Raw genomic sequence first — 21784 nt, 5'->3', positions numbered from 1 at the left:
GTAACATGGACAGGAGCAACATCTAACGCCTCCTAAAGTTGGTGTGAGGATTGGGAGATCATACACACCAAGGGCTAGGAGGTAATAAGTACTGTAGCTATATATCCATGGTGTGTGTGTGTGTGTGTGTGTGTGTGTGTGAGAGAGAGAGAGAGAGAGAGAGAGAGAGAGAGAGAGGAGGAGGAGGAGGAGGGAGGAGGAGGAGGAAGGGAAGGAGGTAGGGAGGGAGGGGGGAAGGGAAAGAGGAGAGGCATATAAAACAACTCAATCCCCAGAAATAAATCTTCTAGAGGCTGAGTTCAGTGGTTACATAATACTTGTCTACCTGGTCCTACTGATAACATTTTTTAATTCTCAGCCCTACCCTTTCTGCCACCAGTGAAACAAAGACGTGACTATCCCAGAATGCTACTGTGGTAAGGCTAAAACAAGCCCGGACCAAGAGCATATGCAGAAAAGAATCAGGGTGGGAATCTGAATTAGGGGTCTGTGAAGAGGAAACCAGTTGAACGAGTTCTGCAGAGCACATGACTTCAGTGGTTTCCCAGCTCTGTGCAATACAGAAGGGGAACCGACCAATGCCGGAACTGACTGCTCCAACCGCTGAGAATCAGTTCCTCCAGGAGCAGAAACTCAGCTACCACACCCATCCTGCCCAGTGGAACTCCATGCCAGGATTACCCTATGCTAAAAACCACCCAAATACGGTCAGCTAGCCCTACACTGGGGATTCCATTAAACCACCCTCACAGGCACCCCCTGGGTTTGCAAACGGCCTGAGAAAATTGACCGCGTGTGGCAGGTGCAGCCCAGAGAGAGTAACAGCAAGCTTAAGACAGCATTGTGCTTCGCAGGAGGGTCGTGGGCAGCCAGCTTCCCAGGGAGAGCCTTTGGGATGGAGGGGACTGGAGAAGGGGTTTGATGGGAGAAAACAGGCAGAAGGAGACAAAGAAAATGTACAAACCTCTTTGGGTATTTGAAACAGGAATGAAGGGATAAGTAAGATTCGATTTAGAGCCGGGTGTGGTAGCAAACACCTGTAATCCCAGCACTGGGAGTCCAAGGTCACCCTCAGCTACAAGCCAAACTACCTGAGCCAGTCTCAGAAGGGGGGGGGAGGGGGGAGGGGAGGGAGAGGGAGGGAGGGAGAAGACTTTGATTTTAAAAGATTATTCTGAGCAGTAGGAATAAAGAGAAAGGGCCTCTGAGAGGAGAAGGCATGAAATGAGAGAAAAAACTACAGTAGTGAGGGGGAAACCACAGAAACCTGTTTTGAGGCTAAAGCAGCAAAATGAGAAATCTGGATAGCATCTATTTTAAAAGGAATTTCTGAATACAAATTAAACCAACTTTAAAAAATATATAAATAAGTTAGAAGCAGAGAAAAATGTTTTCTGGTTAAGTAATGTGATTAATTTCTGTGTTTAAACCTAATACAGATGTATCTCTGAGCTGAATCAGAGAAGGTGTCTCTCATATTTCAACATGAGGCTCTCTGTCTGACCGGGTGATAGAAACTAATAATTCACTAAACATTAGAAATGAATTTTATGGCATTTTTATTGCATTTACTTGTTGTTCATTTGTGTGCCACGGAGTATATGCAGGGGTCAGAGGACAACTTGCAAGAGGAGGCAGGGGCTGGACTCGCCGTTGGACTTAGCGGCCAGGCAAGCACAGCATCTCTACCCACTGAGCCATCTTTCAGAACCAATCAGAACTGAATTAAACCGAGACAACGGCGAAGTCGCTGAAGCTCTAGATTAGCGATTGTAGCTGTGACCCTCTCTGAAGTGTGACCCAGGGCTCAGCGGGAGGACGCGTGCCTACCACATGTGAAACCCTAAGTTAATCCGAAGAACTCTTCCCAAAGACAAGAGAGTGGAGGAAAAGGAAGAGCAGCCCCTATAGGAAGGAGAAGACAGGCTCCTACTTCTTGAGGAGAGCAATATTCTGGAAAGCCCTGGGAATAAGGTAGCATACACCTTATGTTATACAATAATACACACCAAAATTTTAATTTTCACATCTGACTTGATGACAACAAATTAGGAGGAGTGGTTAACTATGGATCTCATTAAGGACACAGCTCTTCCCTCTAAGGTTTGTAACAAGCTGGGGAGGAGAGAGGGTTGTGAAGGGCTCTAACAAGCTACAGAGAGAAGTCTTAAACTCAGCACTCCCTTGGTGAGTCCAGAGAACTCCAAGTTCATGTTCTCAGAAAGGAAACATTCTTCACACAGTTCAAAATCCAGAATCTGAAAAATAAAAATACTCAATTAAAAGAAGAGAGCTCCGCATGGGGAGCGACGTCATGCAGCAGATGAGGCAAGTCACTAGAAAGCTCCACTGGACACAGAATCAAAGTTATCTTAGCAAGAACTATCCATGAGAAGAGAAAGGGCCGCCAGCTGCACCCTCTCGACTGGGCTGAAGAGGACAGAAAGGAAGAAGACAATCGTCAGAGGAGAGGGCCAGGACTGAGGGAGCACTTAGTAAATGCACTGTGATGTCTGTGCTGTGAGAGAAGCGACTCAACAGAGAGCCTAGAGAATAACACCTTGATGCTGTGATGTCGACTCTAAAGAAAGAACAGGAAGAGAGCCCAAGACAGCACAGTAAATCTGCTGGGGCGGGACAAATTCCAAGGAATTTTATGCAAGTCATGGTATAGGAAGCTAGAGATGGAGGTGCCTGCCAAGCATAAAGGCTTGCTGAGACTTCCTGATCAGCCTCACCCATCCCAGCCAATTCCAAGGAAGCCTCAAAGTCCCCTTCCCCGTGATCACAAATAGTAACACCCAACTTCTCAACTCCCCACACCGTGTGTCTCTATCTCTACCTACCAGCACCAGTGCTTACCACATAAAGGCAGACCCTCCTTTGTCTCTGAGTCAAAGTGCTCTAACTGCTGAAGAAGGTCTCAGTCTCCCCTGCTTAAGGAACATACTACCCCTGACCAAACAATAGGAAACAAGAAACTAAGAAGATCCAGAAAACTACAGCACAGTCATGACACCACACCACTAACCCACCACCACAACGCCTCTGCACACTGCACACTGCACACTCTGAACTGAGCCACGGTTCTGAGCACCTAGTTACTGAGGAGCACTGTGGTCAGACATGCTACTGGGGGCCAAAAGGGAAGGGGAGGACCAAGAATATGGACACCATATTTTCCTTCTCTTCTTCACAATTTTGGCCTTTCTTTCAAAACTCCACCACCAAATGACCTCCCCGCCATCTAAACTTTTACACAGAAACAGTTGGCATCATCCCACCAGCCACCACATGTGGCCTTGTGACAGTCAGGCCTTTTATTCTTTCTTGTTGGTAACTTTTCAATGCTTATGTCTTGTCTGTCCAATTAATATGGAGGCCTCTTTTTAAAACAGGCTTGCTGTTTTAACTGTATGTGGATCTGCACACATTGGTGCAAGGACAGAGGAGACTAAGAGACTGCGGTGCTCCTGGAGCTGGAGTTTCACAGGTAGCGGGACCAGAACTGCTAAGCCAGCTCTACAGCCCCTGTACGGAAGCCTCCTAAAGGCAAGGCTGGCTTAGTGTTGCACACCTCTCTGGTACTATGACCAAACTGTCCTGAACAATGGAAGCATTCAAAATGCTTTTCACTTGGTTTAAGTTAATAAAATTTTTTTCATCCCCGTCCTTTTTCCATATCAGAAAAAAATGGGCAGCAGAATATTATCATGTCATTTGAAACCATTTAATAAAAATAAAAATAAAACTTAACTTTAAATAACTCCAGAAACAGGAGCTAGCGGGATGGCTCAGCTGTTAAGGGCTGAATTCAGGTCCCAGGACCCAGATGGCAGCTTACAAGGGTCTATAATGCGATCTGATGCTCTTTTGTGGACACGGGCATGCAGACAAAACATCCACATACATGAGATACACAGATAAGTAAATCTTTAATAACATCAGAAATAGGGTCGAGCACGGTAAGAAGCTTCCTTGGGTCTATGAATCTGTGCCTGAAAGTCTTCTACAATGTGGTTTCCCAAAGTGGCCCTGACTTTGTTTATGTGCTATTAGAAAGCGTACACATGCACATGCTTGCACATGCATATGAAGGTCAACCTCAAGTGTCACTCCTCAGTGTGTGTCCTGTCCACCTGGTGGTTTGTTTTTAATGTATAATTATTGTATGCATGTGAATTCCAGACTACACTGCACATGGGAGTCCAGGGCGGCTCTCTCCTTCCACCTTTACGTTGGTTCCAAGGGTCAAATTCAGGTCACCAGACTTAATGGTTAACAAGTATCTCAGATGTCCTTTGCTTTCCCTACTAATGCTACTTCTCTTTGATTCTGCACTTAGACCTTTTCTACCACAATAAAGAAAGTTATTCTTACTACTGTGATAGGGGTTGGGGATTTAGCTCAGTGGTAGAGCGCTTGCCTAGCAAGCGCAAGGCCCTGGGTTTGGTCCCCAGCTCCGAAAAAAAGAACCAAAAAAAAAAAAAAAAAAACTACACTGTGATAACTCAGTGTATTGTAAAAACAGAATTTGCTGTATTAACCACTTCCCGGGCAATTCAAATTTGATTGACACATTACTTATGAGAAGGTGCCCTAAAGAGCTTTCTTTGAGTTAAAAATCCAGCGACTAAAGCTGAGAGTGATGGCAGACCACATATACCTGAAATCCTTGAACTTGGGAGACAGGGGAAAGAAGATCAAGAGTTCAAGGTCATCCTTGGGTATACAGTGAGTCTGAGGCCAGCCTGGGCTACATGAGAGCCTATCTCAAAAAAACAAAGAGACAAACAAGCAGGGGCCGGGAATACAGCTCAATGGTAGACTGCTGGTCTGACATACATGAAGCCCTGCTTAGATCTCAAGCACTGGAGAGACAGTGACAGAAAGAACAGAAGGCCAAGGCCATCCTCGGCTGCAGAACACATGGAAGACTGGTGCGAGCTACACAGGCTCTCACATACAGCAAAACCAAACAAAACCAATCGCTCCTCTTCTGAGCTAGACTTTGCAAGGTCACCATTCTTAAACATTTTAAAGCAAGCAGTTTAGTGGTTTGGTTTGTTATATTCAATATGCTGTACAACCATTATTACAATATAGTCCCAGGATACTCTCATTACCCCGAAAGAAACCTACATCCCTCTAGCAGCCACTCCCCTCCTCTACCCCCTTTAAATCTGGTTTACTTGGGCAACTATAAATCATCTTAATTACACTGCAATCTAATTCATATTTATCCAACCTCTCTGAAAAGTATCACAAGACACACTTGCAAATGCCTTGCTGCAATCTAGACATTACTTGTTTTTGTGACTCACCACTGTGGTGACCCTGTTCAAGAGGAGACATTCTGCAGCACAGCTCTCCAAGAAGTCCATAATGCGGAGCCACTGTGGCTCCTAGCCTCACGTCACTTCTGGGCTTCCCAAGTCCTCAGAAGAGGGCTATCTGACGATGTGCCCTGCAATTTTGCCATTCCTGTGTTTTGTCAGAATCTGTGATATGTTTTCTTTTTCTTTGAAATAATTAGTACATTTGCAATCCCAACTCTTAAAACTCACAGTTCTGTCCTTTCCAGCGCCTCTCGGAGCTGGGCATGATGGCGCATACCTGTAGTCCCAGCACTTAGTGGTACGAGTAGGAGAACCAAGGAGCCTGGGCTACATGAGACCATCTCAAAAGACAAACGACAAAAACAGCGTCTTAAAGATGATGGTGAAGCTCAAGCAACTACATTCAGCCAATTAGTGCAAGCCCTTCATGTAAACCCTGTTAGCTTCCAGGAATATGACACACACAGCAAAAAAGAAATGGACATAAACAGCACAAGTTCTTAGTGGAGTCCTCGCTCCAATTCCTAACCTATGCTGAGAACAGTGCTTCCCAGACCACAGACTCACAACACTGCTTCTAAGACAGTCAATCTGCGAGAGAGACAATGGCAAAGTGAACCTTAAGAAATGCTGTGTGCACCATTACCTTCCTTAGTGACACACACACTCGTGCGTGCACACACACTGTTCAGATACTAAAGGTACATTCCTCTGCCAATGTATTAAGACAGTTATTAATGATGTACAAAATTGAAGATATTATCCAAAAGTCTGAACAAAAACAGAATAAAATACACATCCTGGATGTGCTAGGATCAAAGGCTGGTGCACACCTTTGTCCCAGCACTCAGGAGGCAGAGACAGGTGGATCTCTATGAGTTCAAGGCCAGCCTGGTCTACACAGTCAGTTCTAGACAACACAGCTTCAAACAAAACAAAATAAATAAGATATCCACCCAAGTCCTCACACCAAAATTCTAAATGAATCAAAGAGGTAAATGAAATGTTAAAACTCTACATATGTGTGTATATACATATACACACGTGTCCAGTTTCATCATTTACATGCTACACATGTATGTGTATTACATATATTCATATTTAATGTATTGTAATATATTTATAAATATTAAATGATGCTACGTACACGTGTGTATATATGTTTTAGAACACTATTAGGCAGGGGCTGGCCTAGAGGTAAAGTCCAGCAGATTACTTGCCTAACGTGGTCAAGGCCTTGGGTCCAAGCTCCATCACTGAAAGGGGAAGGGAAGAATACCATAAGGGAATATTTTTAAGACTTAGTTTTGGGTAATTTTTAATTATGTGTATGTGTGAGTATGTACGAACCTGTTTAGCAGGATATACTCTTAGAGACATGTATGTACTCCCTCTTTGGCTGTCAGACTACTGAAAGAATGGACCCCAAGAAAGAGTCTCCAGGACTCTCCTGCAGAGAAAGGAAACTATGCCACCCTGGGGCATCTACAGAGAAAAATACTTAGTCCTCCTCAGTTGACCCTGCAGGAGGTCAACTGAACTAGCTTTGTCTCCCTTCCCAACACAGCTACATGAATAAATCCCTTTTTTTCTTTTTGCTATTATTTTGCCTTCATTAACTGCCTTATTGAGGAGGGATGGCTGGACCTGGCTTAGTGGGGCACAGAGTATATGACCCCTGAAACCAGTACAGAGAGAGAACGTGTGTATGTGTGTGTTTATGCACGTGTACACACATGCACAAGATGATTAAAGGTGTCTAAGAGGCCAAAGGAGTCATCCAGTATGGGTGCTGGGAACCAAATCAGGTCCCATGGAAGGGCAATTAGCACCCTTCACTGTTTATCCATTTCTCCAAACCCAAATGGCTTTCTGTAATTTCATATACATTAGGACTGCATAAAATGGCCTGGAAAGGCCTCCACAAGCTAACATATAAGATTAATAAATTCAAACATATCTTAAGATGCTGTTACTATAAACACCTTACACAAAATAAAAGTGCAGAGGGTAATCTGGAATAAATATTTATGACACATCTGGAATAAAAAGGGGACAAGGCTAACAGTCATCTATCTGGAAAAGATGCCGGAGGGACAGGAGAAACAGGAGTGAGGAGACAGGCGGGCTTTTTCTTCTCTATACCTCCATACCCTCTGAATTATGTACCACAGCCATGCAGTCTCTGGTTTTGAATTTAAAAAAAAAAGTTCAACCTGGGCCATAATGATACTTTTTTTGAAAAATTACCTTTCACAACAAAACCAGTATCCCCTTCTACTTTCTCTCCTTAAAAATCTCACCAGTCTTGGCAGCTGGTGTCTGCTCAGGCCCTCAGCCTCTGCCCCAGCAGCAGCACAGCCCGGGCTGGCAGCTGCCTCTCCAGTGTGCCTTCTGCTTTTCGTTATGGTTTCCAGTGAGTCAACAGGAAAGCATTCTCAGTAAAGAAGAAATAGAGGCCTTCAGACAAGTCCTTCCTCCACCCACAATCCCCCAAACACAGCTCTTGCCAAAACGATGCAAGGCAATTTCCAATCCAACTTGCCACTCCTGTCTGCATGAGGTCACTATTTAGCAAAGGACTGTCTGGTGGGACCAAAGCTAAACCCAAAGGCAGAGACCAGGTTAGAAAGTAGGAAAAAAAAGATGAGAAATAGCCTAACCATCCAGTTAAAAACAAAAATATATGACGAAATGGGTGTGGCGGGCCATGCCTAGAACTCCAACCTTCTCCTGACACCAGAGTGGGAGGACAAATCAGAAGCCAGCCTAGACAACTTAAGGAGGCCCTGCTTCGAACCTTTTTTCCTAATCACTAGGGTCTGGGGTGTGGTTTAGCAGCAGGCAACTTGCCCAGCACGTACGAGACTCTCAGTTTAGTCCTCACTATGTAAAACAAAACCAAAAGACAAATTGGAGATTAGAGGGTGGGTGAGACTTCAATGAGCAGAAACAGCTCCAGTCCTAGGCCGAGTGACAGCTGAGTGCCGGTTGTCTTAACCCTCGACCTTACTGCTGCCCCTTCCATGTCTGCAGAGGTCAGGAACACTGGCAATAGTTGGTGTGACACACACCTAGGCCTGAATTACGCAGACAGTTAAGGGGCCTTGGAACAAGTGAATTCATTGTCCCCTCTTGGGAATAAAAATAATGCCTACGCCACAGTGATGTTCCACTGACGCCTCGTCATTCAGTGATGGTTACGACTGTTGGCGTTTGTACAGATACCGGCAGCATGGAAGCAGCGAGGGCTTCGGAGTCCTGGTAAAGTGGAAATCCACTACACAAGTGGTTAGCTTCTCTGAGCTTTGCTGTCTTGTCTGCTAAATGTAAACGAGCCCCTCGCAGGGCATCCAGAGCGCTAACTAGATCGGTGTGGAAAGTGCGGCACACTGCAGACACACAGAGAGAAAGTGCTCATGAAATGGTACTGATGACCACAAGGGACAGGGACCGAGCAAGAGGAAGTCACTGACTTGGGACACATGGGAGCATTTCTTATCATCGCAATTGGCAGGTTTAGGGGATCTGGGGTGTCATGGGGATTTTGATGTTTTCCTTTAGCTGTCTTACACAGAAAGAATTAAGTTTTCTATAATATAATGCCTGCTGGAAATAACCAAGTCTATCCAAAAAGTTATGTTTCCTGAAAATTCAAATTTAAGTAAATATTTACTTTTCAAACTAAATCATTAACCAAATCTTTCATTTATATGTTTACATTTTTTTATTAAAAACACTGCCAAGCCACTATAAGGAGCCTTCCAAAATTAAAGTGAAGGAGGAGGGCTGTGATTAATTTGATCAGGTAGCCCCTGGCCCTTGGCATTCAACTAGTATTTCACACTCAGCCTCCTCGAAGATATGGTCTCTAAGCAACGGAGTCCCAAATTAAACAAACAACAGCCGTGATATGAATCACTTCCTGAAGGTCTCATATTGCCTACCAGCGCTTTATTTACACAAATACTTGTCACCGGGTTTATTTTAGGCAGCCCCAATCAGAAGCAACCAGGGGTCCATCAAATATCACATCGTTTAAAAGAACTCAAAACTGGCCCTGCTACCTACCAACAGGTATCTCCAAATTAGTACAGAGTAAAGCAGAAGAAATGATATAGAATCAGAGACAGGTCACCTAGCAAGACCAGGAAATGAAATTCCTAGAATAAGCTAACTCAGGACTTCAAATACATTTTCACCATTTTGTCACTGGGGGTTTAAAACACATGAGCACAATTACTGCTTTGATCTCTAAACCCAGGAGAACTATATACCAAATTAGGTCAAATGAACAGACTGCTTAGCTCTCAAGGACTTTCTCAATCTTGACTGGTCAACAGTCTGTACTCTCAGCCGACCGGTTAACACTGGTGTGTGGTCACGTCCACCTCCACACCGCTGTCTGTAAGGAGAACTGTAAAATGTCAAACCCACGTCTCCCATGAGCCTCCTTTTCTCCGCCTCTGAGGGAACTGCTATGTTACCCAATGTTCTTCATGAACTAATGAAGGCCCTCTTAACTATTAACAAGAGTAAAAAGACTTTACAGGTCAAAATGAATGCTCTAAGAAGTCGGATAACAGACCCAGTGAGAACTAAACCAAGATAGCATCGAGCAGACATGCAGAGCGCACACGGAGGATGACCGCTGCGATGACTTACACTACAGCCTGGTTGTTATGACTTTACATAAACAAATGAAATGAAGAGAAGTCATAAAGAGACTGTACAGCTCCCCCTCAAGACAGAACTAATGAATCAGGAGCAATTATTAAAGGTAAAGCGGATAATTTCCTAGAGCTAAAATAAACAAAGAGATATTGCAAGAAGGGACCAGCCAGGAGGAGGGCAGAGGGCAGCACAGGGAAGAACAAAATGTAACGACGCATATGCAGGAAAATGACAACGCACAGTGACCCCATTACCTTATGTGCTAACTTGGAAATTAATTTTAAGAAATATAAGAGGGGGCAACATTTGGAATGTAAATAAATAAGTTTTAAAAAAGAAATAAAAAGGGGGAGGGGAAAGCTTTTAAAATTTATTATAAATCAATGAGTCTGACTGAGGACTGGCTTGGTAGTAAGGTGCTTGTCTCTCACACACAGCACACCGCAGGCCCGCTGAAAAGAGTCCACATTACAGACAAAAGTGCTAAGACAATGCCATTCAGAAAGGAACAAAAAGTCTATAAAAGTAAAAAAAGTAAAAAAAGTCACAGTACTTGACAAAGAGCCAAACTGAAGCTGCTGCAGTTTCCTAAGAAAGGACAAAGCAAACGAAGTGAAGAGTACTCCAGAGAGGTCCACCACGACAGGCAAGTCCAGACAAGTTGATATGTATCTCACACTCACACACACACACACACCACACACACATTCACACACACACACACACACACACACACATTCACACACACACACACACACACATTCACACACACATTCACACACACACGCACTCACACACACACACACACACACACACACACACACACACACACACACTCACACACACACACACACACTCACACACACACACACACACTCTCCTCTGGAGGGGGGTTTCTGAAACACTCTAATATTTAAAGAAAATCTTCTTAAGTAAAGTTATGAAGCCACAGGGACGTTAGCAGGCTGAGTGTACCTGTAATCACAGCAAAGGGGGTGGGGGCAGAGACAGGAAGGAGTGCAGTGCAAACTAAAGAGCTGAGTCAAGCCCCAGAAGCTAGTGGGGAAAGCCAGGCATGGTAGCAGCTTGTAATCTCAGGGCTAGCCTTACTTTACATAACCTCAGGACGAATAGACCTTGTCTCAAAAAGAAAAAAAAAAGTGGCTATTTGCTGGAGGAAGTGACACCTGGAGCTGGCTTCTGGCTTCCACATATGTGAGCATATGTGCACTCTCACCCACAAAAACATGTGCACACGCTCACGTACACACACATATACACAACCGGAGAGCTTACAGAAGTTAACAACATGGCCATAAAAGATAAGCAGATAACAGAAAATCTGGATATAAAAATAAAAAAACTATAGACAAAAATGTAACAAGGTATTCTCTGCTTAGCCAAAGCAACGTTTTAAATTGGCATAAATCTAAAAAAAAATTTTATATGAATGTTAAAAACAATAAGAAATCTTGGAATTTTGTGGTGCTGGAGAGAAAGCTCAATGGCTCTTACAGAGGACCTGAGTTCAGTTCCCAGCTCCCATGTGGGAGGCTTGCGAGTGCCTATAAATTCAGCTCCAGGAGATCCAACTCCCTCATCTGACCTCCCCAAGCACCTGTACGCATGTGCGCATATCTATAAAAACAAACTGAACCTTTTAAAAATGTTGAATTTATGATACAACTACCTAAAGCCATGCACTTTCACAGCACCCCTCAAGCCCAGCACAATCCCGGCCTTCCCTTACTGCTGTCCAGTGTAAAGGGATGTTAGCCACAACAGGACAGTGGCCAGTGGAAGGGCAGTCCCCTTACTCCCCCACCCCGCTCTTCTCTGTGACTGTTTCCTCTCCAAAAGTTACTGAAGTCTCCAGTGGAAACGAGGGCCGCCAGCCTTACAGGGGTGTCTAACGAACGTCTGCCATTGTGACATAAGACAGTGCACAAATGTGTTGGGCCATCGCATAGCATCCTAGGCCACATATTGGGTAAGAGGTGCTTGGGACTCTAAAGGCCTGCATCAAGTTCTCATCTTTACATCTCCCTTAGTCCACAGACCAGGGTAAAGAACGCATTCACCGGAGCTGGAGATGTGGCTCAGAGGCTCTTGCAGAAGACATGGGTTTAATTCCCAGCACCCACATGGTGGCTCACAACCATCCTTAACTCCACCTCTAGCACTCAGTGCACTCTTCTGATCTCTGAAGGCACCAAGCACGTGCGTGATATGCAAGTATGGGCAGGCAAAACCCTCACATAAAAGACACTAAAACAGTAAATCTTTTAAAAATGCATTTGCTGAGTGTTTTCTGTATCTCCCTGGGCTACCACCCGACCCCCATAGCAAGCAACTCTGTAACACAGTTTTCCCCTCTAAGGTCATGTAGCCCACTGCCTGGGGTTAAACAGCTTGCAAAACCAGAGAATCAAAGCGTATGCCTACCTGCTCAAACTCAAAGTCCCATTCTTTTCAGTTCACCCAAATATTTCAACGTTCTTCTCCATGACCCAGTTACCTCAACAGCCTTTAGACTTTTTCAGTGTGCTCTATGTGGCTGTCAGTATCACGGGGGCAGCTGTATGACTTTTCTTAGCAATGATGGTAACGACTGGCCTGCTATACCACTATACCAGAGACCTTTAAAATTGTCCCACTTTGTCTGGTTTGTTTGTTTGTTTGTTTGTTGGTTTGTTTGTTTTTGAGGCAGATCTCACTTTGAAGCCCATGCTGGTCTCAAGTTCTCAATCCTGCCTCATTCTCCAAATCCTGAGACTAGGTAAGCATGCACAACCCCACAAGCCTTTTGTTTTGTTTCCTTTGGACAGAATCCAGCTATGCAGTCTAGGCTGGCCTCAAGCTCACGATCTTCCTGTCTCAGCCTCCCTGAGTGTTCAGCTCACATCTCACCCCAGCTCACTATTTCTGTGAGTTCTGAGACTGAGTTTCCTGTGGCTCACACTAGAGGAGATGGTGCTGATGGTGACACTGATTCCTAACCTCCCAGGGCTCCAACTCCAGAGGCTGGGATTACAACTGGAGCTACCCACACAGCTTCAAATGTTTTTCCAGTTTTCACGTGTGTGTGTGTGTGTGTGTGTGTGTGTGTGTGTGTGTGTGTGTGCATTTCTCTTTATGTATGCATACACATATACACATATGGCTCCATGTGTGCATGTGGAAATCTAAGGTTTATCACACCCACCATTACTCTTCTACCTTATTCACTGAGGCAGGGTCTCTCAATCAAACCCAGAGTTTGCTAAGATGACTAGTGTTGTCTGACAGCTTTCTGGGGCTGGAATTACAGACAGGCCACACCCACCTGGCATTTTTCTGTCGATCTGAACTCAAGTGCTCTTTAATTCCTATAACCATTAAGCCATTTTCCAACCCCAGCTTCATATAAAAAAAAAAAAAAAAAAAGACAAAGTCTTTTTATGTTGCCCTGGCTGGCCTGAATTTCACTATGTAGACCAGGCTGGTCTCAAACTCAAAGATTTGTCTCTCTGTTCCTCCTGCATCGGTCCCCAGTGCTAGGACTGAAGGCCTGTGACACATCACCCTGCCTCAGCTTCACATTTGTAAAATGCACCATGGATTCTGGTAAAAGTGCCTGACAGCCATATTAGGAAAAAGCTCACATCTGTAGCACTGTTGCTGCGTGAGCGGCGCTGTTGCTATGTGAAACTGTGCTGTTGCTGCGAGGAACACATCTGCTTCTTCCTTCCCCCTTCAGCAATACTTCTCCATCTAAGACTCCAAAAGCATGCTAATCTCCCTAGGTATCTTGCCTATGCATTTAGGGGTTCTACCTTGTAAATATCTTAACTTCTGTTTTCAGAATCAGAGTCTGACCTGGGAAATATCCAGCTGTTCCTGGAATTCTAGTACCATTCCGGAAAGGGATCTCAAGAGACCAACCTAGAAAATGTTCTATGCCAACAGCAAAGATGTACACACAAAAGGGAATCTGTTTTCAAAAGTTGTTCTTTCCAAAATACCTTTTCAGTTCCCCTCAATTGAAGTAAAGTGCTTCCAGTTAATGCTAAGCTCTTGTTAACATTGTGTGGTCTCCGGCAATCTCCAACCAGCCACAGCCTGTTCTTGCCTTTCTACAAGGGGAGTTGGAGGAGTGTCCACACCCTGGGGTATGAGTACTTAGGGAGAAGGTAGCCCAGGGAAGACTCAAAGGGATACACCAGAAAGGCCCTGAAAGAGGGGACTAAGTAGATTATTGAAGAGTACAAGAATGAACTGTCTGTGTGGCCTTTAACCTAAATGAATTTTCCTTCGCTTGCAAACTCTCTGCACTCCTCTGACCTACCTAATACGTTCTCTCTTGGCTCCTTTCCTTTTTCTACCTAAGCCACCTTCTGATCCTTCTCTGTTACGTTCTCTTGTCTCAAGACCCAAGTACCTACCTACATACCTCACATGTCATTGTCACCTCCTTCAACAGATGAAATGGCATTCCTCTCCCATACAGCTAAATAAATGTCAAGCCCAATCAGAGCAGCCATAAGTAAATACGTAAAGAAAGAAGTAAGTGTAAGTGCTAAAAGTATCCTTTGATAGTCTTTGCTCTGCTTTATTTTAGCATTCTAAAATATTTTATTAGGGCATCGGCTTAATATCCACACTGAAGCCACTTGTCAAGCAGTAAAGCAGCGATCTTAGTCATATTCTCAACTATGCCCAGTACATACTTTTACGAAACCCACACTTAAATGTCCTCACTTAACCTTTGGGGAAACTATGAACCCAAACCCAAACCTGCAGCATCCTCTGACCTTTCTACACACAGACACACACCAGTCTCCATGCATTCAATCTCGTTCTCTCAACTCACGTCCCCAAGAACAGACTCTGTGAAAGGTACAGGAGAAGTAGAGAGCCCGGGGACACACAATGGTGCCTGTGTACTAAGGTGGAGCCTCCTTGGAGGAGCAGAGGTGTTATAAGTAGAAGTATGGAGGGAGCCTTTCTCCCCTGGATCTCCCTCATCTTTATTCCTGGCCTCCGAGTTGATGTAAACCCCAGACCTTGGGGCTCCTCCAACTTGGGAGGAAATAGGACCAGGCCAATCTAAAGAGGAAACATGGGCTTTTGCTAGAGGGGAAGATGAGCCTCAGGAGCTCACAGACACAGCCCAGCTGCCCAGGTGAGGCAACAGGACAGAGAAGTCCTGGCCACTGCTGACTGACCAGCAGGCATCACATTAGGTGACTGGTAGAAATACTACTCCTCTTGTCCTGCCATAACATTGCCAGGTTTCCCAGCTCTCTCTAGTCACAACTTAGATACTTCCACAACCGATTTTCTAATCAGAGGTTGCTGTTGAATGCTGGGGGATGGGGCCAGGGGAACAGTACAGAATCCAAATTTGATACCATTTACTCCCTAAAATAAACCAGACAACATTTTCCCAGTGCCAGGACACACACAATACAGGCAATGCACAACTATTATGTCCAAAGCTTAAAACAAACGGATGAATAAAGACTGTCACAGATGTCCGCACTGCCTAAGTTACTTCCTAAAGTAAACAGCCAACTGAGAAATCCTTCAGACTAATGGTCTCTCAATGGGTTATATAAACGGGCTACTTTTATATACTGGGAAACACACCTGTTGGAAAGTACATGCTTTAAAATACCGCAAATAAAATGTTACCAGTAAGTACTGCGCCTAAAAAGAAAATATCAAGAGCACCATTAACTCCCGAGGAGGCTATGGGCTAAAAACCATTCAAAAAATGTAAATGTGTTAAAGGTATGAATGCCCTACTTCTCAACAGGGTAAGGAAGTCGATTTAAATCACCAAAGGCATTTGAAGTATTTAGGTATGGAGCTTCGGCATAGCTCGGCAGTAGGACACTACTGTGCTCCACAGTAAAACCCAGATTACCTGCACTGGCGAAAACTTTCCCAGGAGACTCTAGTGCACACACCACATACCCAGTTAAGGACCACTGCACAAACAATGAACATCCCTTAACCAGGAAACGCTGGGAAGCCAGGTGTGCTGGCAGACAACCTTGGCATGGAGCTCATGGTTTCTGTCATCCTCAGCTACATTGTGAACTCCAGGCTAGCCTAGGTTACATGATCCTTACCCCTAGAAGACAAGCTATAAGTAAACTACGAAAGCTCAGGCCTTGGCTTCCTCGCTGAAATGAGATGGCTAGTCTGCACAGACGCTGACCTTGTGCTAGGAGTGTAGCCCAATGGTGAGCGTGCATGCCCAGCACTTAGCAGGCACAAGGCTCGGATCCCCAGCACTTCTGGAAAAGTAAAACTTTAAGCTGGCCGAGTGGTATGACACTGTCACAGTGGATATCGGCAACATGCTCTGAGAGACTGAATGAGAGGTAAGATGTAGACGTCAGTGTCCCGCTGTAAAATGGTGATGTCACAGGGGAAATCCAAGCGGAAGAATTACAGGTAGGAGAGGGAATCTGCAAGCTGGTGTCTCCCTTCTCATTCCCAATGGCTCCAGGGAGCACAAAATGGCTTCTGAGACCAGCTGCAGCTGACAAATTCCTTGACCTTCCACAATGAGGTCACAAGTTAAGTGTCCGAGGACTATGTGTTTGTATTGCCTTACAAACTTCCTAGGAGAAAATGTCCCCTTCCTCGCAGTACCTTCTTCTCTTGCTACCTGCAGTTTCCCAGTAAGTGGGAAAAGCGGTTCAGTGCCTCAGCAAACGCTCGTTATGCGTCAGCCCCCGGCACTACCAAAACCATCACAAGAAGCTTCCATTTAGAAGACCAGTGTCAGCCGGGCAGTGGTGGTGCAGAACTTTCATCCCAGCACTCAGAAGCTGGTGGATCTCTGGGTTCGAGGGCAGCATGGTCTACAGAGTGAGTTCTAGGACAGTTGGGGCTACACAGAGAAACTCTGTCTCAAAAAACAAACAAACAAACAAACAAAAAAAAAAAAGGAAGAGGAGAGGGGGAGGGGAGAAAGAAGATGAGGAAGAAGGAAGAAGGAGGAGGAGGAAGAGGAGGAGAAAGAGAAGAAAGGAGGAGGAAGCAGGAAGAGGAGGAAACCGCAGCATCGGCCCGGGAAAGACTGCTGTCTTCATCGATAATCCTTATCTAACTAATAACTTTCTCTGACTTTCTGAACAGGCTTCAAACTCAGAGAAGCAGCTAAGACTCAAGAAGACACAAGAGAAAAGATGGCTCTGGAGTTAAGAGCCAGGTCCCACTCCTAGGAATTCCTAGGTGACTCACAAACTCCAGAGGGACCCACCACTTCAGTCTTATAGCGTCAGGGAGGGGCACCAAGGGGACTGTAACTGGGGCTGGTTTTGTCATTTTTCGAGAAAGGGAAGCTCTGAAGGGGTTCCTGGGCTCAGGAACTCGTATTTATTGCCAACTTTCCTGGCGTGCTCTTAGCAGAAAAATCAAATCTCCACTCAGGTTTTATACAGCCGGTCTGAAACATCCCTGATCTTCATTAAACCTGGGTGACAATTATCTTCTATTATTCCTCAGTGTACATGACCTATAATTGTGCTTATCTACCCTGGAACCTTGCAAAGAAATATAAGCAACCCAACAAAAGGAACCACTGATAACAAACTGACACCCTAAAATTAAGATCACAAGGTCTTGAGATATCTAGAAAAGATAAACGGCAGCTAAGAAGAACGCAGAGGGGATGGGCGTGGTGGCGCATGCCTGTGATCTCAGCACTTGGGAGGGCCAGACAACAGAGTGAGTCTGAGGACAGCCTAAGGCTGACACCCCATCTCAAAAAAAAAAAAAAAAAAGTGGCAGCATTGAGTTTGCCGAAAGGCCTCTCAGTGCTGCCGATGGTTAGATCTATACCTACGGCACTACCTTACTAGACAAGGTTCTGCCATTTTCTTCTGGCACTGGGTATCTCCCCGGACCTTGAGCACTCAACAAGTACTTCACCACTAAGGTATATATGTCCTCAGCCCCTTTCAGCCCACCCTATCAGCCCCCTAAACCTGATACCCACTCTGAGTCACGAGGAGATGGGCTCAATACACAAACGGAAGCCTGTGAAGAATTAGGAACCATTAGGATCAAGAACATCAAACTCTAACTTTAAAACGTTATCTCTAACAGACAGCTGGCAGTACCCAAAACAACCACTATAAACAGAAGAAAAGCTGAAAACTACAAAGCTGGAAACCTTTTCAGTATGCATAAGTGTTGGACAGTGTTTCATCATAAACCACCATGGCCCACTTGTTCCCATGAATAGACGCTCTACACTTCTACTTATCCTCTCAACGACCAGCCTCCAACACTCTTACCTAAAGTATAATGCACACAAAGTGCTATCTGCAGAGGCTGGCTAGACGGCTCGGCAGTTAGGAACACTTGCCGCTCTTTCGGAGGACCAGAGCTGGGCTGCCAGCACCCACATCAGCCGACTGTAACTCCAGCTCCAGGAAGATCTAACACCTTCTAACTCCATGGGCAGCCATACACGGGTTCCAAAAAGCATACACATAAATAAAAGCCAATCTTTTTTAAAGCATACAACATCGGTTCCTTCTCCCAGTCAACTCTCCAATTAGTCCATCTGTACCTCTTTGCTTCTTCCAAATGACAAAGGTACTCATAGGCCACGTTCTGCCGCCTCCTCTCATCCATCTCCTCTGCCGTGAGTCTCTCATTATCCAGGACAGCTAAAACGAGAAGGAAAGAGTGTAAACGCCAAGCACCGTGACTCTCCTCAGAAATAAATGAGAGCCACAGTCATAGATAGATAGATATAGATATACTGTATATATCTCTCTATATATATGATATACATATCATATATATATGGTAAGGGGCTGTAGAGACGTGTCAGCAGTTAAGAGCACTTGTTGACCAGGGTTTCTAGCACCTACATGGCCACTCACAAGCATCTGTAATTCTAGTTCAAGAGGAGCCAATGCCGTTTCTGACCTCCCAGGTCACCAGGTATATATGTTGTGCACATGTCTATGCATGCATTCATGCATATAAAATCATGTTTTATGCATCATATGGGAGTCAGGTCATTGGTAAGCTGCCCATGCTCCGATGGACAGTCAAGACATTCATGCACATAGGGGCAGCACTAGTTGGACTTAGTGGGTTTTTTTGTTTTTTGTTTTTTTTTTTTTTACTTTAGAGAGCCTAGGGGCTGGAGAGATGGCTCAGCAGTTAAAAGGACTGGCTGTTCTTACAGAGGATCTAGGTTCAATTCCCAGTACCCACAATGAGCTATAACTCCAGTTTCAGGGGACCTGACATTCTCTTCTGGCCTCTGCAGGCACCAGGTACACACATAGTGCACAGACATTATGCATGTTGGCAAATCACCCAAACACATAAATTATTTTTTAAGATGTATTTATTTATTTTATTCATATGAGTGCACTGTTGCTTTCTTCAGACTCACCAGAAAAGGGCATTGGACCCTATTACAGATGGTTGTGAGCCACCACGTGGTTGCTGGGGATTGAACTCAGGACCTCTGGAAGAGCAGTCAGTGCTCTTAACCACTGAGCCATCTCTCCAGCCCCCATAATTTTTTTTCTTAAAGAAAAAGATGCAGATGCAATAGCACAAGCCTGTAATCCCAGCACTTGGAAGGCAGAGGCAGGCAGACTTCTGAGTCCAAGGCCAGACTTGTCTTAAACAGCAAGTTGAGGTCAGCTAGAATTATACGGTGAGATACAATCTCAGATAAATCATTGGAGGGGAGAGATAGGAGATAGATATAATCATATTTCATTTTTTATGTTAAAAAATTCTCAAGGAACCAAATTTCTAAATGTTTTAAATATATGTACTACCTTTTCTTGTAGCTTCAAGAAGTATCAACTACGTCTGTCCTTGTGAGTCAGAATTAAGATAGAGGGCATCATGCCTTCCCATCTATTGACAATGGAAGCCTGCAACTCCTGGACTAAGCAATTTACACACTTTCTCCCACTCTAGCCCAGAACAATCCTGTGATTACCACTACTCTACAGAAGAGGAAACTGAGGTAGGATGAACTCAGCCCCAGGGCTAATAAAGGGCCCTTTCCGCCCACCTGTCTCCAAGTGTTGCAGCCATCAGCCTCCTCCACAGCCATCCCTAGGGACGAGGGAATTCCTAACTCCTTGGGAAGGCTATAAAGCTATTCTCATGCTAGCCTGGGCTGCTCCTTACCCTTCTCCTCCCCCTGCCACTATGTGTTCCCACACACAGTAACCCTATATTCTCCAGTACCACATTTAGTTTGTCTGCCCTCTCAAAGTCGTGTTCTTGCACACCCTGCCCCACACTGTATCCTTCAACCCTCTGTTCAGAAGTCAGCACCTGGGGGTTGGGGATTAAGCTCAGTGGTAGAGCGCTTGCCTAGCAAGCACAAGGCCCTGGGTTCGGTCCCCAGCTCCGGGGAAAAAAAAAAAAAAGTCAGCACCTGTGTTCCCACGGCCTCAAGTCCCTTCTCTTCACCCCCATTACTCTTTATACCTAGTTAGTTCATGCGTCGTTTATCTTTATTGCACCCAATTTTTTTCTTGGAGCTGAGGACTTGCACTTGCTAGGCAAGCACTCTACCACTGGGCTAAACTCCCAACCCCACTGATTTTATTATCAATCGTCTGTACACCTGTCTCTTTCTCTGACAGTTTCTGAAGGCACTGCTTGATCTTTTTCATCCCTGATTTCACAAACGTGGCACACATTATAACACTACCTAATGCATACCTGGATGTGTTAAAGTATCCTTTAAGAAAACACTTTCCTCAAAACATAAAATCTAAACCCGAGAATCAGAGGGATCCTCTTGTAACTTCAATCCCACGTACAGCTGGTTAATTCACCAATGTTGCAGGGATGGCCACAGAAAATGAGGAAGTGGAGCGGGGGCGATTTGGGTGTGTTTATGTTTTAATTTTACTTTTGAAATGCTGAAGAGAGAACCCAGCAGGAGAGAGTGAACTGCGCCCCGCAGCTAGCCTAAGGCTGAGCGGGTCTGCGCCCTGGATCACCCTCGCAGGCAGCAATCCGGGCAGCACCTTCCCACCACGCCCGAGCAGAACCCCTGGGTCCAGTGCCCAGGACACGCCCTGCACAGTCAGTCCTCCTGCCACCTCACCCTAGGCCGTCTTCCCCAATCTCAGTAGAACTAACCGGTGGAGGCTCTGGGTGGGGCTCCCCTGCCGCAGCGCCTAGCGAAGGCTGAGGCCTCCAGGTTTCTACCCGCCGCCTCCGGAGCTCGAGAGGGCTCGGACGCCAACCTTGCTACCAGCCATACAGCCGGCTGCTCTTCCGGGTCTGTGCGGTCCCAAGCCACCCCGCGCACCCGCTCCGCTGAGCCCCTGGGAAAACCTCGCCCTCGCACCCCCAAATACCCCGTACTCACAGCCATAGTGCGGCCGGACCACACCCAGGCCATCGACCTCCTCCGCGGCGGACATGGCGGCCGAGTCCCGGTCTCCGGTGAGGAAGAGCAGAGACCTTGAAGACGCGGGCGACCGTAGCAGCAGCAACTCCTGCCCAGTGCGCGGGCTGTCGCTGTCCTCAAGGCCCCGCCCCGCGCCATCGGCCCCACCCTGCAGGTCCCGCCCCGCAGACCCCGCCCTTGAGTCCACGCCCAGCTGCGCTCCCCAGAGCGAGCGGAAGGGGCGTGGTCACTTTTTACAGGCCCCGCCCCTGCTAGCTTAGCTCTCCACTTGCGGAAGCGAAGAGGCGGGGCGCTGTAGCAGTCCCCAGGCCCGCTTGGTCCGTTGTCCCGACACTCCCCAGCCTTCACC

At 45.7% G+C, this 21784-nt stretch overlaps 1 protein-coding gene across 1 annotated transcript in view; it reads right to left on the bottom strand.

Annotated features, from left to right (window-relative positions):
• The window catches only part of Iqgap1 (IQ motif containing GTPase activating protein 1), a 91820-nt gene extending 70256 nt beyond the window's left edge, over positions 1–21564 (bottom strand). The window contains exons 1-2 of the mRNA XM_032893334.1: positions 21394–21564; positions 18592–18691 (exon numbers count right to left, since the gene is read on the bottom strand). Of these exons, the coding sequence (XP_032749225.1) occupies positions 18592–18691; positions 21394–21448 (155 nt within the window). The 5' untranslated portion in view covers positions 21449–21564. The remainder of the gene's footprint in view (positions 1–18591; positions 18692–21393) is intronic.
• Positions 21565–21784: the final 220 nt, after the last annotated feature.

The sequence above is a fragment of the Rattus rattus genome, chromosome 2 (genome assembly GCF_011064425.1).
Source record: "Rattus rattus isolate New Zealand chromosome 2, Rrattus_CSIRO_v1, whole genome shotgun sequence".
NCBI lineage: Eukaryota > Metazoa > Chordata > Mammalia > Rodentia > Muridae > Rattus > Rattus rattus.
This window is presented reverse-complemented; position numbering and strand designations above follow the sequence as displayed.